General features: G+C 42.3%; 1 protein-coding gene across 4 annotated transcripts in view; it reads left to right on the top strand.

Annotated features, from left to right (window-relative positions):
• The window catches only part of TIPARP (TCDD inducible poly(ADP-ribose) polymerase), a 42015-nt gene that overhangs the window by 16556 nt on the left and 12979 nt on the right, over positions 1-12480 (top strand). For 2 of the 4 annotated variants that reach the window (XM_075761725.1, XM_075761724.1), the window contains 2 exons: positions 432-507; positions 2653-3647. In XM_075761725.1, coding sequence (XP_075617840.1) covers positions 2716-3647 — 932 coding nt within the window. In that variant the 5' untranslated portion in view covers positions 432-507; positions 2653-2715. The other 2 variants (XM_075761726.1, XM_075761723.1) reach the window with 2 other exon arrangements.

Genomic DNA, 12480 nt, shown 5'->3' with positions numbered 1-12480 from the left:
GTGCGGAGGGGGCGGGCGGAGGGGAGCAGCTGCGCCACGGCCTTGGAGCTCCTCCCCGGGCCGCGCAGCTGCCTGCCGGGCGCTCTCGGGAAGCGATATTTAAAACAGCGAGGAGAACATGTGAGGAGTAGAGGGAGCTCCGGGGCGGGCAGGGCGGCGTGCCACCTACTGCTGGGCGGGCAGGGCGGCGGTGAGCCCGGCTGCCGCTCCCCGCAGCGCCGGGGCTCGGTCCGGCCGCTCCCGGCCTGCCTCCCCTCTTGCCTCCCCTCCCCGCTGTCTCTTGGTAACCCCGGAGGCAACTGGAGAAACAGCTCGGGACGTGCGACTTGGGACGCAGACGTTTGGGCATTTTTAAGGTGGAAATACTGGCGTGCGAGTGCCTGGCTGCAGCAGTCACTGAATGTATTTTTTTTTTTCTTCCCCCCCACCAGAAGGCTAATCTGGTTTTGAAGGTGGCCTTAAATTGGGTCAAATCGCAGGAATCTCGCTGGAGGGGAGCAAAAGCCGGTAGGTTTCAGCGGGGGGAACCTGCCTGCTCGGACGCGTCTTCAACCCTGCGGAAAGTTGCGAGGCAGTCTGTCCGTCTGGGTTTGCTTCCTCTTGTTGTTGTGTTAGGTTTTGTCTTCGGGCTGTTGCTTTTATTTTATTTTGCTAATTTATTGTAAGACCACTAGACTTCCTTTCTTCAGCAAAGGAGAAGGAGGTGTGGTTCGCGTGAGATGGTTAGTACTTAGGGACTGAAATCCCCTCCCGAGAGATCTTCCTGTGTTGAAATTGTGCAAATATAGCATTGCTCTTGGTGATTGTTAGTGGTCTTTCAAAAAAACAGCGACTGATTTGGGATGTTAAAATGCTGAAACAGAAGTGCCAACAAATTCTGATCATCTTAATTTCCACTGCTTTCTATGTTGAGAGTTGTCAGGAGACTTGACTCCATATGGTACTTTAAAAATAGCAGCAAAAGTTAAATGATAATCAAGCGAGCAATAACGATATTGAAATAGCATTAAAGATACTGCTCAAAATGACCAGAAGTCACTGACTTAGCTCCTCGGCACAGCAGGACCCTTCGAACCTTGGGAGATCCTCTTGCATATCGCAGGGGCTCCTAAACCTGGGTACAATGAAGTGAAGCATCCCTTTTGGAGTTGAGGATTCTTAAATCTTTGAAGTTACTTGAAGTTTTAAGGTACCCTTGGTGGTTTAGAAAGAGAATTGCCTGGTATGTCTGTGGAAGAATAACAGAGACACCGATAATTTTGGAGTTTGTTTTAATTGGCAAACAGATATACTGGTTGCTTTATATTTAATCTAAAAATGGGAAACTGGAGAGGTACAACTTATTTTCTTTTTCCTGACGCGCTGTTTCCCAGGCTAATGCAAGAGCCTTGTAAATGAATGTTCCAAAATAAGGAAGAGTCAGAAATTTTCTAGAGCAAATCGTCAGTAGTAAGAAATTACTGCCAAATTTTATCTGTTTTCTGGGATTTTGCTTTGTAATGAGAAGTTACTTTGCTTGGAATGCATTTATCCAGGAAATAATCCTGTATGTGCTCCACTCTAAGCTTTGAGGCTACGTGCGAGGAGACTGAAGAGGGTTTAATTAAATGTAATCAAATATTACAAGATTCCTGATTAAAAGGTGTAGAGCTGGCTTTCTGGTGACGTACAAGACATTATTTTTTTGTACTTTTAGAGAAAAATTATTTTTCATCTTACAAATAATTGTTGTTGGGTTTTTTTCCCCTGTTCCCGAGTAACTAGCACCCCTTTGTTTTCTTCGCTGCCGGGTTTTAACTCTTGTTGACTAGCCTAGCAAGAGACAAATGAGCTTGGTGTGTCACCGCAGGGTGAGGGAGTGCAGCCTGTGCATCTGAGTCAGTGTGAGAGTGTGTGGGCTTGTGCGAACGCCTGTGTGTGAAGGGGGAGTGTCTGGGCATGTATGAGACTGTCAGTGTCAGATGCGTAGCAGGAGGAACAGGGTGTAAGCACTTGAATTCCTGTGTCTAAAAAAACCCATGCATTAAGTCCTGGCCCCTGTTGAAGTCAGCATGAAGTTCAATGTTTGTTTAAGCGAAGCCAGCGGATCTCTGACGATGCTGCTGGGTGGCTGCGTGAGATCATGGGAGGGAAGATATGTCTGAATGGAATGGGAATGTGTACATCTGCCCGCTTATCTGGTAGAAGAAGAAGTTGTGCATGAATGTTTAAAGCGTGGTGGGAACGTTCAGGGCTGTACGTCTGCTAATACTTCTGTTCTCAGGTCTGTGTGTGAGGGAGGCATAAAAATGAACAATGCGGTGTTCGCTTTTGTGGAATATAATGAACTGAAGTGCTGATTAATAATAAACATCATCAAAAGGAGGAGGGCATCAGACCATCCCCCTTTCCTGCCCCCCCCCCCCGGGACTGTGTGTGCGTGCCTGAGTGTCTCTGAGATTTCATGTGCGAGAAGACGATGAGTGTGTGTTTGGGATTAATTAGCTTGAGTTTAGCTGGTTTCATGCTTTACGTGCCTAGGGGCTACCCACAGTCACAGAGAGGGGAGGAGTTTGGTGTTGCTGGCTCGAAATCCTCTCCAGGGGTGATCTTGTTCGTGTCAACCATGAGCAATTAGAGAGATTAACTGTCTTGTTTTCCTTTCTGCCCTAGATTGATTCTTGTGAGGCTCTGGGACATTTGAAAGTGATTTGGAGAGAGCAGAGTCTGTGTCTGATGGACACCGAACCAAAGCCAGCGTGTGTTGTGCAGCAGGCTCACTGCCCAGGAATGAAGTGCCCTCCTTCAGAGGACTTTCCTCCTCAGATAAGACTGTCTGAAAAGATACCACCAGTGAAGCCTTGCTTCAAGAAGAAACAGCAAGTGCAGAAGAGACTGGACACAGAAACTCTCCGGGCTTTGCGGCCAATCTTTACCAGTTTGCTGGGAGCTGGGACCTTGGATAGGGTCTTCGTGCCCCGAGGCCAAGGTGGTGGTCATAGTGATTTGTGTGAACCTGCTGTGAAAAAGACCCTGGAACTCAGTACTTCTTGCTCCCAACCAGAAAGTAATGTGACTGCGTTGATGCCAGCAGCTCCAGATGTGCAGGGTCAACTGCCAGTAGCTCCTTCTGGACATCCTGAGCAGGATGTCCAGTCAGGAGAGCAAGGCTTCTCACCAGAAACTACTCCTGGAACTGCTGCTGCTAACAGTAATGATTCATTCCAGGATCATCCTTTGCACCCAGCTTCTAGCGATGGTGCAGCTTGTCCTTTGTTCCCAGACAAGATTCTGGAAAACTACACATCTGGCTTATTCCAAGAGAATAGCTGTCCAATGCAATACAATTTGAACATAAACAATAAATTCAGTGCCGGGATATTCCAGGATAAAAGTGAAGAAGCTTCTCTTGATCTGGTATTTGAGCTCTTGAACCAGCTGCAATATCACACCCATCAGGAAGACGGAAGAGAAATCTGTGTGGATTTTCTCCAGGGCACTTGTGTTTATGGCAGGGATTGTCGCAAACATCACACAGTCTTGCCTTATCATTGGCAAGTGAGAAGGACAGCAACTCAGAGCTGGCAAAGTGTGACCAATGATTCCCAGGAGCATCTGGAGAGACTCTACTGCAACCCTGACAATGATAGGATCAAAGTGAAATATCGGTAGGTAACTGCATTTACTCCCTCACTAGCAAGGGTGCTTAACTGAGCAGCAGTGCAGAAATATAACAGAATATGCATTCTTTTTTCCTGATGTTTTGTATACAAGTGTTTTGCAAACCCTGTGATGATGTTACCTAACAAGTTTGCCACAACAGAAAATTCTCGCACACCTATTAAAACTACTATTTATTGTCTGGAAAGTATTCTTTGAAGCTGAAGGACTTTGAAGTGTGTGAAATAAGAAAACTTCGGTTCTGTAGAAATTGAGAGTTGACAGAGACCATTGAGTAACGTTTTACTTGTTCTTGACATTCCTAATTAGTCTTTTCTCTGTATTAAAAAAAAGTGACAGCATGAATGAGGCCTTACCATGATTGAAACAGGAATGATACAGCCGTTGCTTTCTGTCACTGTGAATCTAGGTTGACCCTATGCACTCCACACACAGTTTTCATGATTACACTGTACGGAACAAAAATCAGATAGGTGCTCTGTTAAGTCTCCTGACTGGAAATTTCATTTGGTGATAATACAGGGTGATGTTTCAGGCTAATTCACTATGACCAACCTGAACCATACGTTCAGAAATGCTGATCATCTATTTAAGTTGTCATCTAAAAATGTTAAACCATTTACTAGAAGTTATTGTTTCCTCTACACATAGTAGTGTTTAGCTACTCATTTTCTGAAATTAGAAATCGGCTTTGAAGTTCCCCCGGTTATGTTATCAATTTAGGCTTGGTCCGGCACCCTGAGATTTAAAACAAAACTTCTTCAACTTTTATAAGGCAGGTTCCATTTTGAATAGTAGTGGGGAGTGCTGCTGTTTACAAGTTCATCAGATCTATATAGTCTGTGTTCTTATGAGTGCAGGGTGTAGACTGCTCTTTTGTTTCGGAGGAGGCATACAGTGCAAATTTCTCATATCTTATCTGCCCTGCCATAATCTGTAAACCTGGTGCAACTCATTCCAGTCCTAGTCAGTTCAAAGCGACACTTCTATAGTGTAGTAAAAACTTCACGCTGCCTTTGCCACCTGGTTCTTCGTGGATTTGTTCTCACTGCCTCTTCTTCCTTCCACTTCCTGAAAAAAGCATATCCCTTCTTCCATAATGTTTTAGTTTTCATTTACTATGCTGAGATCTCTCATCAGGCACCAGAGACCCAATCTAATGCTTGAAGTCAGTGTGAGTCTTTCCTTTCACCTAACTGGATGTTGGATTAGGCACTAAAACTCAGGCTCAGCCAACAGATTCATCCTTTTCACTGAAGACAATACCAGAATATAGATACCCCACACTAAAAATGAAAGTGAAGTAGGAAATAAGAATTATATGTAATAGGGAATAATCATATTTTATAGAATTGTTTTGAAAAAATAGGCCAGTTTGTTTAAAAAAAATATAAATCTTGTAACTGCATAGCAGATAAAATGTACTATATTTTACAACAGAGAAGTATCCATTTTCCCAAGTATTTAAAATGATTTCTGAAAATAAAACAGCAAATGTAGAAATAAGACAAGTCTATGCAAATTAAATTGGAGCTCTGTGCAAAGGAGCAAAAAGTTTTCTTTTTGAGGCCTGTATCACAGACTCCATCGCTACACACCTGATCTACATGTTCTAAATGATGGAGTTAAGAATGATTAATTTTAAAAGAAACAACACTCCATAACTGCTTAGTCATCTCCAGCCTGTAGAGTTGGCTGAACAGCATTGTCCGCCTTTACCCTTACTTTGCAGGTTTCCAGTCTGGTGAGTATTTTGGTCTCTCGGTACACAGAGTTTCTGTCTGTCTGAACCAGTTGGGAAGAAACTTCTGGGGTGTGTTGGCAGACACATGACGTTCTGTTCCCGTGCATGAAGTCAGAGCAGCAACGTGCTCTCGGAAAACCCAGGTGTGCTGGGTCAGAGCTCTGCCGGTGGTTCTGCAGTCAGCCTGAAACTGCTGTCGAAGTGGAGGCAGATTCTTTCAATACAAACTAGACTTCATCTCGCTGATTTGAACTGGCTACCCAGTGAGTGTCTGCCTAATGTTTTCTTCAGGTAAAAGTAGTCTACTGAGACTAAAATTATTTTAAACACCAGTATATTCTAACTAAATTCTGTTTCAAGTTGCTACTTCTATAGTCAGTACTCTTCTTCCTTCTCTTAAAAGACACCGTGAAGATCTTTTTGTCAGTCAGCGCTACGAAGTCATGCCTCAGTGCAAGGTTGGATGACTGTTGTAACTTTATAATATCCACTTACCATGGAACGACAAATTGGCAAGTTCTGTAACTCTCGTATGTGTTTCATCCCTTGGAAAAGCTTCATGTTTGTGGATAAGTATCAGTGAGAACCTAAGGGTGAAACATTTTTTAAGACTAGAGCTTCTGGTTTCAAACACTGAATCTGGTACGCATTAAAACTTAGACTTAACATGGTTTTGAATTAGGTTTTGAAGTGTGTAGTAAATGTTTTACTATGTATTGTCCCCAGTTTCTTCTTATGCAACATCATCTTGTATCAGAAGAACCTGCTAAACCTTTTGATGTGGACTGCTTGGACTCAGTGTGACTCTTGGAGTTCACTGGTGGTCACTGCAACCTGGCTTCCCTTATGTTCCTGGGCGATGTTGTGTCTCCTGGCAACAAGATGCAGATAGCAGCCTGTTGAACCTTGCCGAGAGGCTTGCAAACATGCTAGAACAGCTCATCGTTCGCATGGTTACCGCATTATTTGGCTAAAGCTATTAATCTCTTGTGGTCAGACTAGCTTTACAGGCCTATCTATACAGATTGCATACAACAGCGAAATGTCTGTTCAGCAGTTTGCATGTCCAAGAAAGGCCATGCAGAAGCCAGCATGACAACCAGTGGGTGGTAGTTGTTTATTCTTCTTTGTTTTAAACACAGTTGATAGGGCATAGTAAGTAATCATTTCTGTCTGCATGCATAATATTGGCGTTATGCGCTGCTCCAAGAAAGTTGGGCTGTTCAACAAAGTGTTGGGCTATTGACTCAATTAGAGACTAAGCTCTAAATTCAAATACAATATTTTTCAAGTAGCTATTTATATAAATCTCTCTTCATCTCAGTAACATTGACATGAGTGATATAAAACATGCATTCAGTTGTCTTTCACCTAAGGGAATGTGATCTTAAAGTAGGAGAAGTGGTAAACCTTGTTTAGTTACTTCTTTGTAATACAGCTGCCTCAGGTACTCATTGCAGGTTGGCCTCAATCTGAATATAAAACTATCAGAAATTGTTTATATTTTTGCTTTCTCAAGTCAATCAAATATTTAGAGCCAAATACCAAGGTCTCTAAACAAATGGGGGAATATGACCTTAAGCAGGTTTAAATACTTAGAAGCACTCAGTTTTCTTTATACATGTGAGGAGAGGCCCTAGAGAAGTTCCAGCTTGCAGCTAAGTACTGGAGAGAACAAAGCCAAGTACTGCTTTCCAGCATGAGAGTACGCATGCTGGGATATTTTAAGGTGCTCTTTAGCAAGGGGAAATACTTGGCTGCAGAACTGAGCAGGTTTTCCCCACACACCCCCGTCCAATCATGCATATGTTGCTTTTCAAAATAAGCAGCATCATTACTGATTACACCAGGATTTGTTTAAAACAACTCTGCAGTTCCTGACCCGTCAGTTCCCCCACTTTGGCTGAAAATTCCCCCCTTCTCTTGGCAAAGAGACATGCCAGTGTGTCATGGGAACTGCAGCGTCTGTTCAACTACGGGTACCCTGGCATCTCTCAACTCAACATGAAACAACACCTTCTCATAGTTGCTTTGATTTCTTTTTTTTTTCCCCTGTATTTTCTGTAAGTTTTAGGAAATTGCTCCTTCTAGCTAGAAGAGAAAGGCCAAAAGGAAATGGCTCCAGTCAGGGAAAAGCAGGTGGATCTCCAGTGGTACAGACTGTGCCTGGGAGCAGGCGACTAATTACTCAGTATACATGCATGGTTCTTGGATGAAGTCAAAGGAAGTGCTGGGTGTTCCCCAATGGGGTTGTCAATGGGCATATGGAGGCACCTGGGAGGGAAAGGCAAGGACAAAAATAAATGTGAAGGAAACTAGTTGTTGTTGTGTTCATGGGGTAACTTGTGTCTCTGATGCTGTTAAAATATGCTTATGTCATTTTAAAATCATCTAGAGCACAGTGGAAGCAATTCAGTCGTTCAGGGACTTCTGCGTGTCGTCTGACCAATTGAATAGTTAAATTTAGGAAGTTATCTTTCTGATCTGCACAGCTGCCCCAGCGTGTGAGATAACTCCTGTGTTGTTGATAACGTCAGAGATGAGAAAACAGCTGAAATTCACTGTGCCTGATGATTTTGTGTGTGGTGTTTCTGGAACTTACACAGCTAAATGGTTTTGAACTTCTTTTGATTCCTTGCTAGAAGGAATGCAAGACAGAGACTCCAAATAAAAAGCGTGTGAAGTGATTTTAGAAGTGCTTGCCTTGTGCCGTATAATAGTACGCTTCAATGAATTCCTACTTGCTCTACTTCATAGTATCATTTACATACAAAATAAACCTAACTGGCTTGTAGCTATACAAATCTAGGGAAGTTACAAGTGTTACACTGAGCTGCTGTAGGAATTGGCAATCACATATCCCTTTTCTTGTTTCATGTCAATAAACAGATTACAGTTTTGGAAACAGCTGTCACCTGGCTTCAGGTTGAGGTCAGTCTGTTCCCTGTGTACTTACGGTAATAAAACAGTCCTTTCTGAAACAAAGATTTATAATTGGTGAAACAGATTGCTCAGAAGAGTTGCTTACAGGTAATCCAGCAGGCACGATGTTGTAGCATTGTCTGCCTGCCTGTTGTGGTAAGGATGAGGAACAGAAAGAGTCTGTTACAATTATTTGCTTAGCAAGAGCAGCGATCGTGAAGTTCCTTCCTAGCTGGTACATGTATTTGTTGAAATCAGTAGGGATTTGAGCTAAGTAATAATTGCAAAATTCAGTACTTCTAGTCAAATGTACAAAGGAGTCCCTTTTTGGGAAGCTGGATGTGGAGGGTGTGACATGAAACATAGGATGGAACATTCAGAAACTGAAACATCCAGAATTGGTGGTCACTAGTCAATGTTAGACTTGTATATGATCATCTCACGTAAAGCACTGATAAAATTGATGCAGTTTCATTATTTATCATAAATCTCAGAGGTATTTTAAGTCCTGAGATTGGATAGAATTCTCAAAAAAAAAAAAAAAGGCCTGTCTGTGCAGAACACTTGAAAAATGGGTCTTTGAAAATGGCATCCATCTAAGTGCTGTGGAAAGTGTTCATATTGCGGCTCTGTGAAAGCATCTGTCCCTGGTGAGAGACAGCCCTGTCCTATATCAGCTCTGTTGCCACTCAGAGCTGCGCTTGTGCTGTCTCTAAAACATCTACCGATACAAAAATTAAAGCTAACAAACAAAACTCTCTGCAAAACATATCCTCATCCGGTGTGGGTAGGAGACCTTTGAAACCAGCAATCTACCTCAGACAAGGACATCCATGTTTATCCTCTAACTGCAAATAGAAGATGTAACTTGGATTTGAATTATGAAATATGGTACATGCAATAATCCTTGGAAGATCTGAATGTGACATCCTCATTGCTGCAGATTTGTAGAACTTAACAGTCCTTCACACAAAGGACCACTTTAACCCAGCACCTCCTGTTCAAAAGTGGCCAACAGTGGGTTTCCTGGGAAGAGCAGAACAGAACAAACATACTTCTCGGTACAGGCTCTTATCTTCCAGCAGTCATGCCTCAATGACTTCCTGATCCAGAGATGGTATCTTTGTGTGTGAAACAGCTTGATAGATTTTATAATTATTTTTTTTTTTCTGCCAGAAGTCTGGGGTCAGACTTTCATCTCAACTCTATTTTATATCTGGACCAGTATCCCAGTAGTTGTTTCAGGTTCACAAAGATGCAAGTCAGGCTAGAGCCTCTCGCTGTGAAAATTAGAGAAGATTGCTTTTTCAAGCACCCCAAGTCACCAATTGTAAAGGCAGGAAAACTTGCCTTTCTAACTTTTTAAAAAATATGTATAGAAAAAGCAGTAAAGCTACTTCTATATTGATAATTTGTTTTTTTCTCTGATGATGGAGCCTTTTAAGTGGAGAGGTAAATCTTTCTGTAGCACCTCTCTCTTTTCTTAGTCTTTCTCACTGTACACCTCCCGCACGGCTTACAGTCATAGCAGAGAGCAGCAGCGTGACATGAGGAGGGAACAAATTAAGTAAAATATGAAACTAATTTCCTGCCCTGTCACCTTCTGCCCCTCTCTTCAGTTTAAGAATGATGAGATACTGATAAGATCAAGACTGCGGGTTCGTGTTTACCAGCTTGTTTTTGTTCTTGCCCTGATGCAAAGTATTGCTTCTGTGAGGGAAGGTTCCTGTTTTCCTTTCACACTCCTTACAGGAGCTAACTAGGATTTGTCTGCATTTTTATTGCCGTGTCGTGAAGAGCTGTTTGAAGAATGTGCCTTCATGAGTGTTACCTGGGCCCTGGCTTACGGTTACTGTCTACGGAATCGGTACTAGTTTCAATGGGAGCAAATTTTGGCTGCTGTCGTCTGAGATCTGATGTTCCTATTTCCAGTACCTCTGCTTAAAAAGAAAGATCTCATTAAGGGGCTGTACTTTAAGTGAAGTTTAGTTTCCACCCATGGTCCCTCACCAAAGCTGGACCACATACAGCCTGCCACTCCAAACAACTGTTTGCTACGTCTAAGATGAAATATTGCCGATTTGGGTCAGCAGAAAGTGTAAACGCCTGACTTAAATCTCCACCAGTTGCTAGTTCGATTTGACTAATCCTTCAACCTTAAGTACAGAAGGTTTTCATACCTGTTTGGATCTTTTAAGCTCATTTGTTCCCCTGAGTGGCTTTCAGGTTGTTGCTATTGCAGAGAGGAACTGGTTTAGTCATAGAGTGAAAATCAACAGTTTCATCATCTAAGTGGTGTTTAACTCTCAGTCTTGCTTTGTATCACAGCTGTTCTGATGGGAACCGAGTTTCATTTCCTGTACAGACCTTTGTTGATCGCTAGGTTTCTTTATTTTCTGAACCCTGTTTGCGGTAAGGCTCATGACATATAACTGAACTGAGGAGAAGGGTTTGAAACCACATGCATTTTCATAGCACTTACAAAAAATATTTCTCCTAGTCATCTATTTGTACATAACATCTAGCAAACACTTGTCTTACGGAATGGAAAGAGCACGGAAGATTCACGCAGCGGACTGAAGTTCTTCAGAAGAATGCAAGGAAGAGTGAGCCCAAATATCCTTATTTTGGCAGGCTACATTCATCTCACAAAAGACTTCAATGTTGTAACTTGCTAGTAGAGGTACTACTCAGTTCAGTGTCCTGAAGAGATTATGTCTTTATGTTATTTCTTACAGTTAGGGTACAGAGAAAATGTAACTTATTCAAGGAACCAGGTTCTGCTATTGAGAGCACTTGTGGAATTTTATTTTCGGTTGCGTGCTGCGTTTGGTTATTTTATATTTGGTTGTGTGCTGTGTTCTTAAGAGAGTTCTATATGCTTATTCTTTCAGTGCCAATAATTCCATTGAACTGCTTTATTTTATAAATAGAGACCTTTATTTGGTTAGTTGGTGAAGAGAAGTTCTTAAGAAATCTCTGTTCCCACCTCTGTCGCAGATTCTCTGTGGGCCTTTGGAGAAGTTATTTTAGTCTCTCTCTGCATCTGTCTTGCCCAGGGAAAAATGGGGACAGTAATTTTCTATCTCAGAAGCAAGATGAGGCAGAGTGTTTTGGTGTTTGCAGAGAGGTTTAATAAATTTTTCTGTAGAAAAAGCATTGTTTTTATTACTGGTTTCAAGATGTACTGAAGGCTGTTCCTTAGGAGCAGTGGGAGTAGCACTTTGCCCTACCAAGGTATTTGAATACATTTTCTGCTTTCCCAAACGTCTGGCATACTGTAGCCTTCATCATCTCCTTCCTGCCCTTCTCCAGATGGGTATTTCCAGACAGAGACTTCGAAGTCCATGAGGAACAACACTAGATTATTTTTTTTTAATCACATTAGCTACAAAATTCTCCTTTTCCTTAACACAAACTGCCCAACAAAAGTATAAAGAGCGATGGACCCCATTCACAGAGCTCATCTTTTGGAGTCGGTGCAGAGGAAGTGTTGGGAGGGACCCGCTTCACCTCTGCAGACAGGACAGGATTTTAATTGCTGGTTTTGTGTGTGAGTGTGTTCTGCCCCTGTCACCATCGTAGTACCTGAGTGTTTTGTCGCTGTTGCATGTGAGCATCTCCCAGAGGTGCAGTTAGTGCAATCACGTGCCCATGATGAGTTACGTGTTGTCTCATGCTCCCTTCGGGGCACAAAACAAGGCAATGTGTGCCTTGCTGGTTTATTGTTGGTTTTTCCCTCTCCTAATCTATATGTTATCCATAATCTATATGTTATGGAGGACACCCTTGACTTCAGATAGTGTACGCTGTATCTCAGAAGTAGTAAATCATTATACTGTGTGAAGATAAAGTGGTATTATGCTAAAGAACATACCAGACGGAACCTTGAGCATCTCACATTCTTACTGTTCTTGAACCCTAAATTTGGGGTCTTTTGCCTATATTCAGGCCTCCGGCAGTTGAGAGGTACAGTTGTCGCATTTGCTTTCATCACTGGTGTCTTAAAGCCAAAGCCAGGAATGTAATCATGCAATCACTTGCTGTAATCGCAATTCATTTTTTTTCATGGCTTTGCATTACGTAAGCTGGTAATAGGCTTTTTAATATACAGAGGAAGTGCTTTAACTGAAGAGCTATTATTAAACAACTTT

Source organism: Balearica regulorum, chromosome 9, assembly GCF_011004875.1.
Source record: "Balearica regulorum gibbericeps isolate bBalReg1 chromosome 9, bBalReg1.pri, whole genome shotgun sequence".
In the NCBI taxonomy this organism is placed as follows: Eukaryota; Metazoa; Chordata; class Aves; order Gruiformes; family Gruidae; genus Balearica; species Balearica regulorum.
The sequence above is the reverse complement of the archived record's forward strand: the minus strand, read 5'-3'. Positions and strand labels throughout refer to the sequence as shown.